The sequence below is a fragment of the Molothrus ater genome, chromosome 1 (assembly GCF_012460135.2).
Source record: "Molothrus ater isolate BHLD 08-10-18 breed brown headed cowbird chromosome 1, BPBGC_Mater_1.1, whole genome shotgun sequence".
NCBI classification, from domain to species: domain Eukaryota; kingdom Metazoa; phylum Chordata; class Aves; order Passeriformes; family Icteridae; genus Molothrus; species Molothrus ater.
The window spans coordinates 9529650-9542381 of NC_050478.2; the positions used below are offsets into that span (position 1 = coordinate 9529650).

General features: G+C 39.4%; 1 protein-coding gene across 1 annotated transcript in view; it reads right to left on the reverse strand.

Annotated features, from left to right (window-relative positions):
• PTPRN2 (protein tyrosine phosphatase receptor type N2) overlaps positions 1 to 12732 on the reverse strand; it is a 635829-nt gene that overhangs the window by 77774 nt on the left and 545323 nt on the right. The window contains exon 14 of the mRNA XM_036405382.2: positions 7657 to 7851. Coding sequence (XP_036261275.1) covers positions 7657 to 7851 — 195 coding nt within the window. The remainder of the gene's footprint in view (positions 1 to 7656; positions 7852 to 12732) is intronic.

Consider the following 12732-nt stretch of genomic DNA (forward strand, 5'->3'; position numbering starts at 1 on the left):
CGTCGTGGGTGCATATGCAAAATTTGATCATCACAGGAGCATTCTGTCTGTGTCCTACACATCAAATTTTCCAAATACCACCCAAATTCTGTTACCTTACTCAGAAAACACTGCCAAATTATGGTCTAATCCCAGAAGGAGTTGCAGAAAGCAAAGTACAAGTTTTTTTAATCTTACCCTGAAGAACTTTGTTGAATCAGACTTTGTTGAATCAGTGGAGGGATTGAACTGTCTTCATAACAAATAACCAGGTCATGTTCAATGACTTTTGCTGGCATGGCCCGCACAAAGAGAAAGAGCTCTCCAAAATATCAATGGGAGTTCTTCTGGGCATCCTAAACTGCAACTGGCACAGCAGTGCAAAAACACAGTGCCAATATTATGTCTCTTTGGAAGTTATGAAGCAAGTCCCACTTTCACCCTGAACTCTTACATATTTTGAGGAGCTCTGAAGCTGGAGTCCCATTTACCACATGTCATTTGATCTTAGCAGTGTGCCATGTCTAGCAACCCATGTGAGTAATTTCTTTACCCCACAGTGAGTCAAAACTCGCCACCTGCTCATATCTGAACTCTGCCACCAGCTCAGAAATACTCTGTAACATACATTATCATCTTGAGTCTCCTGCCTGAGAAATCTTCCTGAATTGCCCTCTTTCTAGTATCCTTCTGAACAGGCATTTCCACCTGCTAAATCCAAAATATGATTAACTGCTGTATCTGCTACAATGAGTTATCAAGGATTTAATGCATGATGTGAGCGTGCACAACAGGAAAAATACAGCAAGAGCACTTCACTAAGGATGCATTTGGAGCCAAAAGAAAAGATCTCCCAGATAAATATTCGTCTCCAGGAGACCCCACAGTTCATGAGACTCTCAGAAGCAGCTGAGTATCCAGTAAGATTCCTTGTCTTCAACCTGATCTATCAAAACTCAGATAATTTTCATTAAATCCCCATCTATTGCTACTTGCTACAGTTGATACTTGTCTTGCCTTGACATTACCTGGATGTCCTCTAGAAATGCAAGAAAGCTGGGTGAAACAGAAAAAAGTCCAGATAGCCACCAAGATTTGTTTCAGCCAAGAAAATGATCCTTTCTTTTTACTTGGTGCACACAGTTGCATAACCTAGTTTTGTGTCACACATTTCTCCCAATGTAACACTTTTAAAATCAGTAATCTAGAATATTAAGAGAAATGCTTTCTTCATCTTTCTACTAAAAGCCTTAGGGAATGATGTAAGTTGGATAAAAGTGTTCAACCAAAGCAGCTTAAACAAAGCTGGAATAAACACTTTACAGTCAAATGACAGAGTAAGACGTAGCCACAGAAATTTGGTGAGTTATTTCTAATCATGAATACATTAGGGGAAGACAACTGGCATGGAAGAATTTAGGGAAAAAAAAGGTTTTGAAATCAATTTCATACCATGTTCAAGAGGAATGTTTTTCTCGATTTGCAATTGTCATTATTTCCTAAGGCCCATTCAACAAAATTAATATAGAAAATGGGGAGCAACTTATTATGAAACAAATAAAATGGAAGAATCAAAGGGTAACGTGTTCATGAATATTTTTTCTGAGTTTTATTGATATAATCTATGTAGTACATACATCCATTTATTAGATTTATGGCTCTATTAGTAGAGCTGTTTCCATATGCCACGAGATTTTTTTCACTTTGCAGCTTTCCTTTGCTCCTGTATCTCAAGTCCCAGCTTTAAACAAACACAGGCAAATGTTTCAAAACAACTTAAACATTTAGGGAGGGAAAAAAAAGATGTAAAATGAAGGGATAAACACTACATGAGCAGAAGATCTTTCAGGAGGCAGCCAGCTCTGTTTGTCCCTAAAAGCATGACAGCTCAGGGAGAGATGGGTAAAGATTTTCCCATCCACAGTGTTTATATCTTTTTGGGATATTGGCTATCCTGTCACAGAGTAACATAATTTATAACAGCCCTTTCCCTTGTGACTCCTCCTGTCCAACTGTTCATGATGAAATGGCCTTTAGGGCCAAAGCTTTCTTGGGACTTAATTTTGTGAGACTTCTACAACTATTTATACTGGCACAGCTGAAAGGTAAGTTGGGATTTAGATCCACTTAGCACATGTGTAAGGAGTTCATGCTTTTAGCTTAACTTTGCCACTGACTTTTTTTCCCTTCCCATGTGAGGGAGGATTTTTTTCTTCATTTTCTCAGTGGCAAGCTTTTTTTAAACAGGGTATTTATATTCTTGAGATGCATGAAGAGGTATTAATCCTGGTAGAAGGAGATGGTGGGAAAAAGAAAAAAAAATAGACTCCATTTAATAATCAAACAAATGATTGTGACAAAGCCCTTGTTTTTCATACTGCACTCCTCACCTTTGTCCCTGCCAGCATTAATCACCTCTGCAGCATCTGTGTCCCCAGGCAGTGCACTGCATGCTGCTTCACTCAGGAGATGCTCAGTGTGTATATGGATTAAGGTCAAGGTGGAAAGTACACCTGCTTCTAGCTCAGTGCTAGCTGTCCTTACATGCTGGAGCTTCTCTCTTCATTTAGAGAAGTGTGTTTAGATGCCTTTTGCTCCCAATGTTATTGCAGCTTTAGGGATAAAATGAAGGAATTTCAGCAAGATGTAGTACAGGATCTAGCAAATCCCATTTCTTGTTGCAATGTGTCTTCAGTCACTCAGTTCTACACTCTTCCATATTCAATTAAAAAGAATCTATAGCTGCTACCCCATAGAGCTTATCTAAAAAAGAATTCACTTCAAAAAATGAGAGTGAGGGGGAAATTGCTAAGAAACCATCAAAAAGTTACTATTCAGAGAGTACAGGATACCAATAGCATCAAAAACCCCCAGGTTCAATGTTGGAAACTATTCTCTCCCTGTAACCCTTCCCAGTCCAACAGCAATCCTGTCAGTGATTCAGCATCAAAATTAAGTGGATGCAAAATTCAGCACCTGGGGTTTGCCTGTTTTAGCAGCACCAGGCCCCCACCCCATGTCCCCAGCTAAGATTGTGTCACCTTCTGGGACACAGCCTGTCCCAGGACTTTGACAGAAAGCTCTCTCATGAGGCCATCCTTCACTTCTCTGTGGTGAATGTCCTCCTGGTTTTACAGGCATATTGCCAAAGACAAGGGGGTTAAGCAGACTTATATCTCTTAGATAAAAGGCCACAGATTTCAGGCTCTACTTCATCTGTTCCCATCACCTCATTCAGCCCAAGTATGAAACTTTCTTCTCCCTCTGAAAAGTACATCATCACAAACAATCACATACTATTATTACTTCCAATACATAAAGCAGTTTCATACCCTCTGGCAGAGGACGCCTAAGACTTCAGCTTGCAAAAAGTACTGAAAAAGACCTTTTTTAAATTCACACTTTCTGAAATTCTAATTTATGTATAATGCTCCAAATTTTGCACATCTGTCTTTACAAGGAAAAAACCTGCAAAACACAGAAAATCGTGCAAAACACAGAAAATCACTTCTGCTTCTGCAAATATCCTCTCTTATATGGAATTCAGATAACAACCTCATAATGTTATCACCAAAATCATACCTTCTCTTCTTGCAGTACTCTTCTTCATTTAAAACCTCATAAAAGATTATTTGTTTTAACCAAAAAAAGCATGGTAATACATGAAGCAGGTGTAGGATCCAATCCACCTCGGTGCTGAGCTTGTGCTACAGCACAAACAAAAGAGATTCCTTCATGTAAGCTGCAAACATCAAGGTCTCCTAATTCTCAGGAGACCTTCAGAGCCACCTACTCACTTCATCAAGGGGGAATTTATGGACTCAAGTCAACACCAACACTTCATTAAATGCCTAAAATATAGGAGCCCGAGTTAGGGAGACTAAATCTCTCCTGATCACTTTTAAACTCCCTCTGGTTTTCTTGCTGGACTACAAAAGGAATTGTTGCCCTTTATTAGAACTTCTCTTGTCAGCTGCAATATACACATACACATGAGAATAAAGTGGGTGGAAATTTAAGTTCCTCTTCTTTCCCTTGTTGTGACCTTCTGAATGATGCTTTCTTGCAAAACCAGTGGTGACCAAAATGAGAGCACACATCCTGAGTTGCTGCTCATGCTGAAACCAGCCAGTCAGTGCCACAACCATGACTGCATTAAACATGCTCCTCTAATTACACTTCCCGAAGTGCTTGGATTTTTTAGAAAGACAGAATCAAAATGTGCCATATGCGCCACCCTCCTGTTAGAAATGTGATGAAAAAGACAGTGAAAAGGAAAAAAAAAAACCTCTGAATGTTGTTATCACTGTCCTTCTGGGCCTCCTGAGCCCTCCCTGCTTCCTCCTGCCAACAGCTCAAACCACCTCACGCTGCTGGCAGCAGTGCAGAGGCATTGCCTGGCTGCACAGGGAAGTGGCAGAAATGCAGGATTTTTCCCTTTGGAGGCTGGTCTCAGTCTAAGTGAGGAGACCCAAGGTGTGCAGAAACCAGGAACCTTCCACATCCAGAGAGCTTGGAAGATTCCTGCTTTCTGCACTTTTGAGCACTATAAACAATGGGCTAACAAGTGGGAAGTCCTCCAAGAAAACAGTACCTGTGGCCAACAAAGCTCCAACAAAGGCTAAGCTGAGATGACTTAGATATGAGTGCAGGTACGACTGATAGCATTTTCCAGCAAATTCAACAGCTTTATAGAAGTATTTCTGACCAATGCTACTCCTGAATAAGATTACACGAAGTCATTCAGCAGTCACACACTTCTAAGCTATTTTCATTAAAGTTTTTTTCTGTTCATGAATCAAAAGAAATTATTTCCTGCTGCCACTTTACACAGTTTCATTGTTTTATTTTCTCTAGGGAGATCCCAGCACCTATAAGCAATAAGGACTGAGGAGCCTTAGCTCAGCTAACTACCCCTTCACTGCACATTGTGGAGCTCAAAAACACATTTGCAGACTTATAAGTGCATTTACCCTGCAAAGCAGAGGGTATTTGCCATTCTTACTAGGCCCCTTGCTAATATTTGTCATGGCTTTTTTGGGCACTGAGATATTTTTCAAAGAAAATATCTAAAATTTTAAAAGGAAAAGGATTGCGTCAGAGGGAAATTAGAGGAACTGAAAAATGTCTTTTATTAAATGGTATAAAAGTTGCAAACTGTCTCCTCTCTCTCCTCCACTTGTATCTGCAAGGCAAAGAGAGGAAAAGTTCACCTCTGGTGAGCTGCTTCTGTTGCTGCAGTCCAACAAGCCACAGCATCCCCAGAAGGAGAGAAATTCAGGTAAATAAGGCCTTACAGAGCTGTGCATTTATTTTTGAGCAGAACATAAACTGGGTCAGCTCTCTGGTTTCATTGTGACCCACAGTGACACAAAACATGAGCATTTCTGATCAAGCCCAATCATCTGCTTCTGTGCTGTAGCTGAGGGATGCTGATCCTTCCATGTAAACCTAACACAGCTTTGCCTTCAGCAAATCTTGTATTTATGGTTTAACTGCTTCCTTAAGTAAACATTCCACTGCCTGTCTGACCCTCCTATTAGGCTTGCCCTGATAGCAAAGCTAAATGCATATTTTGATGCTAACACATATTTTCTCCCTAATTGTATCCTCTGAGTCCATTAAGAACAATTTCTCCCCATCCTGTATGTCACAGCACATAGGCAGACTCCCCTGAATCACTGATTTTTGTTTGTTCAGGTTAGACTTAACAAATTAACTGGTTTTACTCTTTCTGTGTGTCTTGCACTCTTAAAACCCTAGAGCATTTCTTTACCCTTCTTTGAACTCTCACCAGTAAGATACATCTGCTGTTAGACTGTTAACACATGTATGAGTTCACCCAGGGTTAAACAGGATTGACTGAATTATGGACACTGAACACCAAAACAGTGATCTTGACCAATCTGACTATTTTTAGAAGTTTATTTACTGTCATATGAAGACAATTCCTTCTTGCAATTTTGCAGAAATTTGCAGAGCCAGAATAAGTGGTACCCCTAAGTAACTTTCTCTCCTTTAAGCATGATTTTGAGATGTTTTTTTATGTTCCCAATAATATCACTGAAAATGATTTTGCTCAATTTGAAGTAGTTGAAACTGTTTGCAAATGTTAAATGAATATTTCCATCTACATAGGAAATCTTGCTCTAATTTCCATACAAATATATTGCCTAGATATTTTTGAACCTTTTTTGCCTCAAAATTTGTATTTATTTTGAGATCGGGCAACTGGAAATGTTTGGCATTCCCAATCCTCCTCCCCCCCAGCCCCCAAGTATTTTACTTAACTATGAAAGGAAATCAAGTGAAGTTTAATTACAATTTGGCAATAGTGGAACAGTCAAAACTGTAACAAATGGTTTTCTGTCATGGGAACAACCCTTTCAAACTGCACTTGTCTACCGGATATTACCATAATAATTAATTAATTACTTTTGGAGGGGGATGGCAGCAATGTATTTACCCAGGATCATAAACTCTGAGGAAGCATCTGGTTTAAAATCCTACCCTGCTTTTGCTCAGTTTTATAGCTGACTTGATCAAGGCTGAAGGAGGTCAGTAACTTGGCTGAGGTCAAATTTGGTTTTTGGGTTTTGCCTGCCTTCATTCCTTTCACCATTATGTGAGGTTGGCTTGTAAGAACTTGAAAAATACCTCAGAAGATAGTACCTTCAAATATAAGTCCAGAAAAAGGAAGAAGTTAAAAATTATGACCCAAAAGTATGGCATGATGGAGAGACGTTTCCAAAAACATGGCAAACTATCAACTGGAAAGGATGCTTACTTAAGGTAAAAGAGAAGTCAAATATAGAAGCAAAATAACACAACTTTTGGTCAAATTCTTCACCACAACCTGACTTCTACTCAGATAATGTCAATGCACTCTAGAGAGGCAGTAAATATTTAAAGAAAGATGAAAATAAGGCACAAAAGCTGGAGGATTACTCTACAGCTCTCCCAGCAGGACAGAAACAAGCTGCACCAGTCCTAACCACTGGACTCTGACTCTTACATACAAAAATCTCTTAATGTGTCCATCTTCTACACTGATACTGGTCTCAAGCTGTGCCTGGAAGTAACCCAAGATTTCCAACATAGACTCCATCAATAGAATATATTTGGATCATTTCAAACACGAGAAATCCAGCTTGGAAGAAATTCATCCAAGGACAAAACAAAAAAATCCATGCAAGGCTCAAAATTCAGATCCTTTTTCTAAGGGTGACAGAAATAAATTGCTCCATATCACTAATCTTCTGTTGCCTTCTCAGCTCAGATACCTCCACACACTGGAAACACATGAGAAAAAGCAGTGAGCTGATCATAAATTTGGCAGCTTTCTTCAGTTGTCCAAGCTGAGCTAAACATAAATTAGCAGGACAAGAGAACACCACAGGGCTTTTTTTTCTTAAAAGCAAGAATGCAAACAATTCATATGTTCACGTTAAAAGAATGTTCCCAAGAGAAGAAAAACAAAAATGTAATGAAAAAAAAAGGAAATAAAAATGCCTGTTTTAATTATATAAAGTTAAGATTACCAATGAAGCTCAGGAATATTTTCCACCTGTGAAAACACATCTTCCCTGTCATTTAAAGCTCTCTCTTTCCAAAAGCAGGGCAGGTGCCTGGAATTCTGTCGCAATTTCTGGTGCCACGAAGACAGAAGTGCCTTACCAGGATCATGTGACCGGTGGAGATGTCCATGTTGGACTGGACTGGCTCCTCACACCAGGATGAGGTGCTGCTGCGGGCCGAGGGGCTGGGGATGGGCCCATCGCTGAACTGGGAGGAGACGCTGTTGATTCGGGAGGAGTGCAGGGGCTCCGGGCGGTCAGAGCTCTTCACGGCCATGCGCTGCCGGCATAGCTCCTGGAGAGAGAGAGAGAGAGAGAGGAGGAACAACCCACAGTTAAGAGTAATTACAGGATAGAGTCTACTAAAGACATATGATTTACAACAGGTTTCCAGGGCTGGAAGTGTTTCCCCCCTCACTGCAGTAATTTTTGGTGGCTGTCTGTTCCGTTAAGCACGGCTACAAAGGGATGCTCAATGAAATTACTGCATGATCACTACCCTAACCTTTCAAAAGTGCAATTATGACAGCATGCACATCTCCATATAGATAACCAAAAATCGTATTTTGGAGCTTGACTCCTCTAGCAGATATATATTTTTTTCTCCCCTCCATTCTGCAAAGCCACTTTTGAACCACACAACCTCCTGAAGTTAATGGGGTTGCACGGGAGTAATTGAGAGCGCTGCTTGGCCCTGGATATGCAAACTCAGCAAGCTCAAGGCAACTGAATTGATGTGCTCTCCTATGTAAATCCTTGTTGATAGATGCCTCATTTCTCTTCATTAAAGTAGCAAACTCGCAACACTTCCTCCCTGATGTGGGGCAGAGAGGATGAAGAATGACATTAACGAAGAATAAAAGCAGAAATCTGTCATTGTATTGTTTAAGCAGCTTTGGCGAAGAAAGAAAATTCAAGCTATCACACACACTAATGCAAGTCATGTTGAAACACCAAAATAGATAGCACTGGGAATACGTATTTTCAGTTGCTCTCATGCATAGAATTCGTGCAAATATACAGAATTCTGGTTAGGTAGCAGAAAATCCTGCTGGTAAAACCAACTCCTGATAGTATAAAATTCTGATTCTTATAGGATGAGCAGACCCACAGTCACACTGTCATGTTGTAACGCTGTTAGAATCCGCTGTGGTGGTGAGATCACAGATATTGTAATAAAATGATCATTTTTAACATATGACTACTGTCCTTGAGGGGTCCTTGGCTGCAAGGCCCCTTGGCAAGTCTATAGGATGTGGCCAAATTGCACACACAGTGTGGGTACACATTTGTCTCAGAATACTCATTCTGCACAGATGACTACTAAGAGCTCAATCTTTTGCCTCAGGCTAACAAAATAATACAGGCTGAAAAATTCATACCATTGGAATGCCATGGCTTCTGTTTTCTTATTCATTGATAATTTAGTTGCAGCCCAAGTGCCATCAGGAGGATGATCTGAAAACCATTATTTATCAACTGCAATAAAATCTTCTTTTCAGACAGAAGTTTGAAATATAACTTAAGACTATGTCTGGGGCTTTTTATAACCTTGCAAACTCTAGGACACTGAAGGGGGATCCTAATCTGTGCAGCAGAAAGCATTCAAACAAACTCCCTGAAACCATTGTATAGAGTCTCCTCCTGTCACCACATGACAATGATGACAATGATTAAAGACCCCTTAAAATATTCTTTTCTACCAAAACTTCTGTCTTACTTGCCATTAGAGATGCTTATGTGGACTTTTACTATTTGATAGTATTTAATACAGTATGTATATACATAGATACATACATGTATGCATACATGTAAAAATTAAGATACACTGCGATGAATGAAATTTGTATCATTTATAGACAGGATATATTTCACTGTCTATTAAAAAATACAGTCAACAGAAGGTTGGGAAGCAGAGATTACTAATTCTATGTGGTGTCAGTTGCTGGAATAACTGTACAGAAGACTGTCACAAGTGAAACTGCTACCTGACTCCATTATTGCATTTTTGTATATTTATTGATTTTGTCTAGGCCATGAAAGAGTTTTTCTAATTTTTACCAAAAGTAGGGGTTTTCCACACTTGAGTAGTATCTATTCTGTCACTTGGTACTTTTTAGCTTCCTACTAACCTTAACATGAAAAATATTAGAAAAATAAATTAAACTTCAAAAATACGTTGAATTGTGTCATGTTAGATAGGTCAGTTAAACTATCAGTATTAAACCCAAGACTTTTTAATAAAGGAAAAAATGTTATTGTATCTCTTATTTTTAAATATAGGAACAAAGAAAAAAACCCTTTTTCTCCTTTTCTCAGGAGGATCACACACTTTATAAGAAAGGCTAGCAATAGTCCTCAATGTCTATTACTAACCTCAGAATGACCCTGCAGTAGTGTAATTTCAAATCCTTGCTTTTAGCAGATTTTGGGGAAAAGTATAACAGAGTGGAAGCTTTTTAGACAGAAAAATAAATATACAAAAAACCAAAAAGCTGCTCAGATGTTTAGACATCAGCCATTCCTAGAGGGAATTGTTTATTGGACTAAGCAAAAATATAATAAGTAAAGGTATAAAAAAAAAGAAGTCTATCACATAACTGCTAGAAAGATCTGTCTTCTGGCTAGCATGCCATGTGGCGTTGATATGAATTTATTATATTCTAATAGACATCCTGCCACTTGACTCACCCCAACTCTGTGCTAACAATAGCATTTGTACTCAAACAGGATCTTTGTTTTTAAGTTGATCTGTTCCTGCTGTTCATATCCTGCCTCAAGTCATAATCCTCTGCTTTTACAAGTGGTTGCTGTGGAAAGGATTATAGACCTCTGTTAACAAAAAAGAATTGAGATCAAGCGATGTCTAAGAAATTAATGTACCATTTTTACATGAATTATAATGACAAAAGAAACAATATTATAGACAATTGATTCTGGAACAGATTAACCTCTAACCAAAAGATCTTTTTGGACATAAAGTATTTAATATGTTACTAAGAAATGTTGTTTTATAATGAAGTTTAACATGTTCATGGTCCTCGTGGAAGAAGGTGAAGTTGGGAATCATAACAAATTTAAATATGTTAAAAAAAATGTACCTTATCTCAAATATTAACATATTTCTTTCCTGACATATATAGAACCAAAACAATAATTCCCAGAACTGCTGTAACTGTCAAATACCTCATACAAAGCAACCACATCGCTGCACTCTGCTGTAAAAAATGTTTAATGTAAACAGGAAGGTCAAATCATAGCTGAAGCAAAAACGCCCCTGAATTTCTTGATTGGAGTCTTAAATCTCCATGACAATGGGTTTTCCCCTGCTGTAAACGGAAGTTTTTGGATTGAATTTATTTCCAGATCAGTCTGACAGCCCTCAACAGCTCTTCCTTCCCCCTCTTCCAGCCAGCCCAGCCCTGGCTGAGGAACCTGTCCCATCCCACACACACATCAGCCACCTCAGCACAGCTACAGCTTCTGCTTCTCCAAAGCCACCTCTGTGCCTCCCAGCCATTCCAGCTCCCACTTGGGTTTCTAGGCTAGATCTGCAGGGATAACATGTTCAAGACCACCACAGGTAAAAGCTTTGATGCACGAGGTGTTTTGGGGAGCCACATGGGCTCCTCCAGGACATACGGACAAGGGACATCCAGCTCAAAGCAGGGAAATGTCTTTATGTGGAAGTTGGCCTTGAGATGGGTCATCAGTGTTCCCCCCTACATTGGGAATAGGGGGGTCTCACAGTGTGGGGTGTTTCACACCATCCCATGGCACTTACTGAGCCCTGTGGATGGTTCAGACCCTTGTAAGTACAATATCTGTCACCTGTGCACTTCTCTGCATGCTCAGCTATGCTCTGCCTTCCTCTCCAAAATATTTACTCTCACAAGCATTTTGCAAATCAGCCATTTACCAAACCACAACTAGAATTCAAACTTGACTAAAATGTCAAAGCTTCATACTGTGAGAATGACACAAACTGTATTTCTGTATTGTCTCAGCCATTAAAAATATTTTCTAAGAATGAATTCAATTTACTGCTGCATTTCTATATTTAGCAGAGTGGCTGAGGCTATTTCTGCCATGCTGAGACTCAGTAATGTCTAGCCATTGTTTGTGTATAGTTTGAGTGCCATTCTTCATTTAAAAACATCATTTACACCTAAAAAAGCAACCATAATGCATACAGTGAAAGATGAAGAAACGATCCTCCTGACCTTCAGGCTATGATCTAATGGATGGGTTGGACATAAACATTTATTTAAAAGGTAATTTGAAGTTTATGACATTATTTCCCATCACATGGGAATTGCTATCATAGTGAGGCAGTTACTCTGTTTTTTATTTCCCAACATTTATTATCAAACTTATATGGCGGTCACATGCAGTATATAATGGAGAAGTAATATCGCTGCATGACAAAAACTGCCATAACCAAGATAGATATTCTGTAAATAATGTTGAGTTAAATGAGTTCAAAGTACTGCACCATGATCATCTGCAGTGAGCTTTTTATTTGACACACAATTGATAACCTTAAACAAACCATAAACAGTATTTTGGAAACCCCTCAATCCTCTTCACAATGAGGTTCTAAAATATTCCTAATACTTGGCTGTCCACACAGAGACAGGGAGAAGCATGAAGTGCAACTGTTTCCTCAGGTACAAATAGATTTTCGAATCCATACACTCCACTTGTGAATGAACCACTCTGCAGCATAAATGTAGCTCATCCACATTTAAAGAAGGGTATTAAGAGACTTGTTTCACTGCCTTAATTGACAAAACTGAGAGCCAGTCTTGCCACCATGTTTTGTTAGGTGGGTCTCTGAACCTGAAGAGGTAAGAAACTCTCCTCTCCAACAAGGAGGCATCAAGTCTGTTCAGAAATGGAGCCCGCAGGTACCTGTCCAGGCTGGTCTGGAGATGTGACTTGCTTACCAGCAGAAGTGTTAGGCCCTGTCACCAGCCAGTGACAGGAGATGCAACTTCTCCCACGTAGCTTTGTGATGCTCAGCAGCCATTGGTGTCACAGAAGGGCCAGGCAGCAAAAGAGAGCTCATAGAAATGTTTATCTGTCATCTACTGGAAAATCCACTTAAGGAAATTGGAAAATCCATTGAAGCTACACAGTTTACTGAAATGTTTGGTTTTAGAGAGAAAAGGAT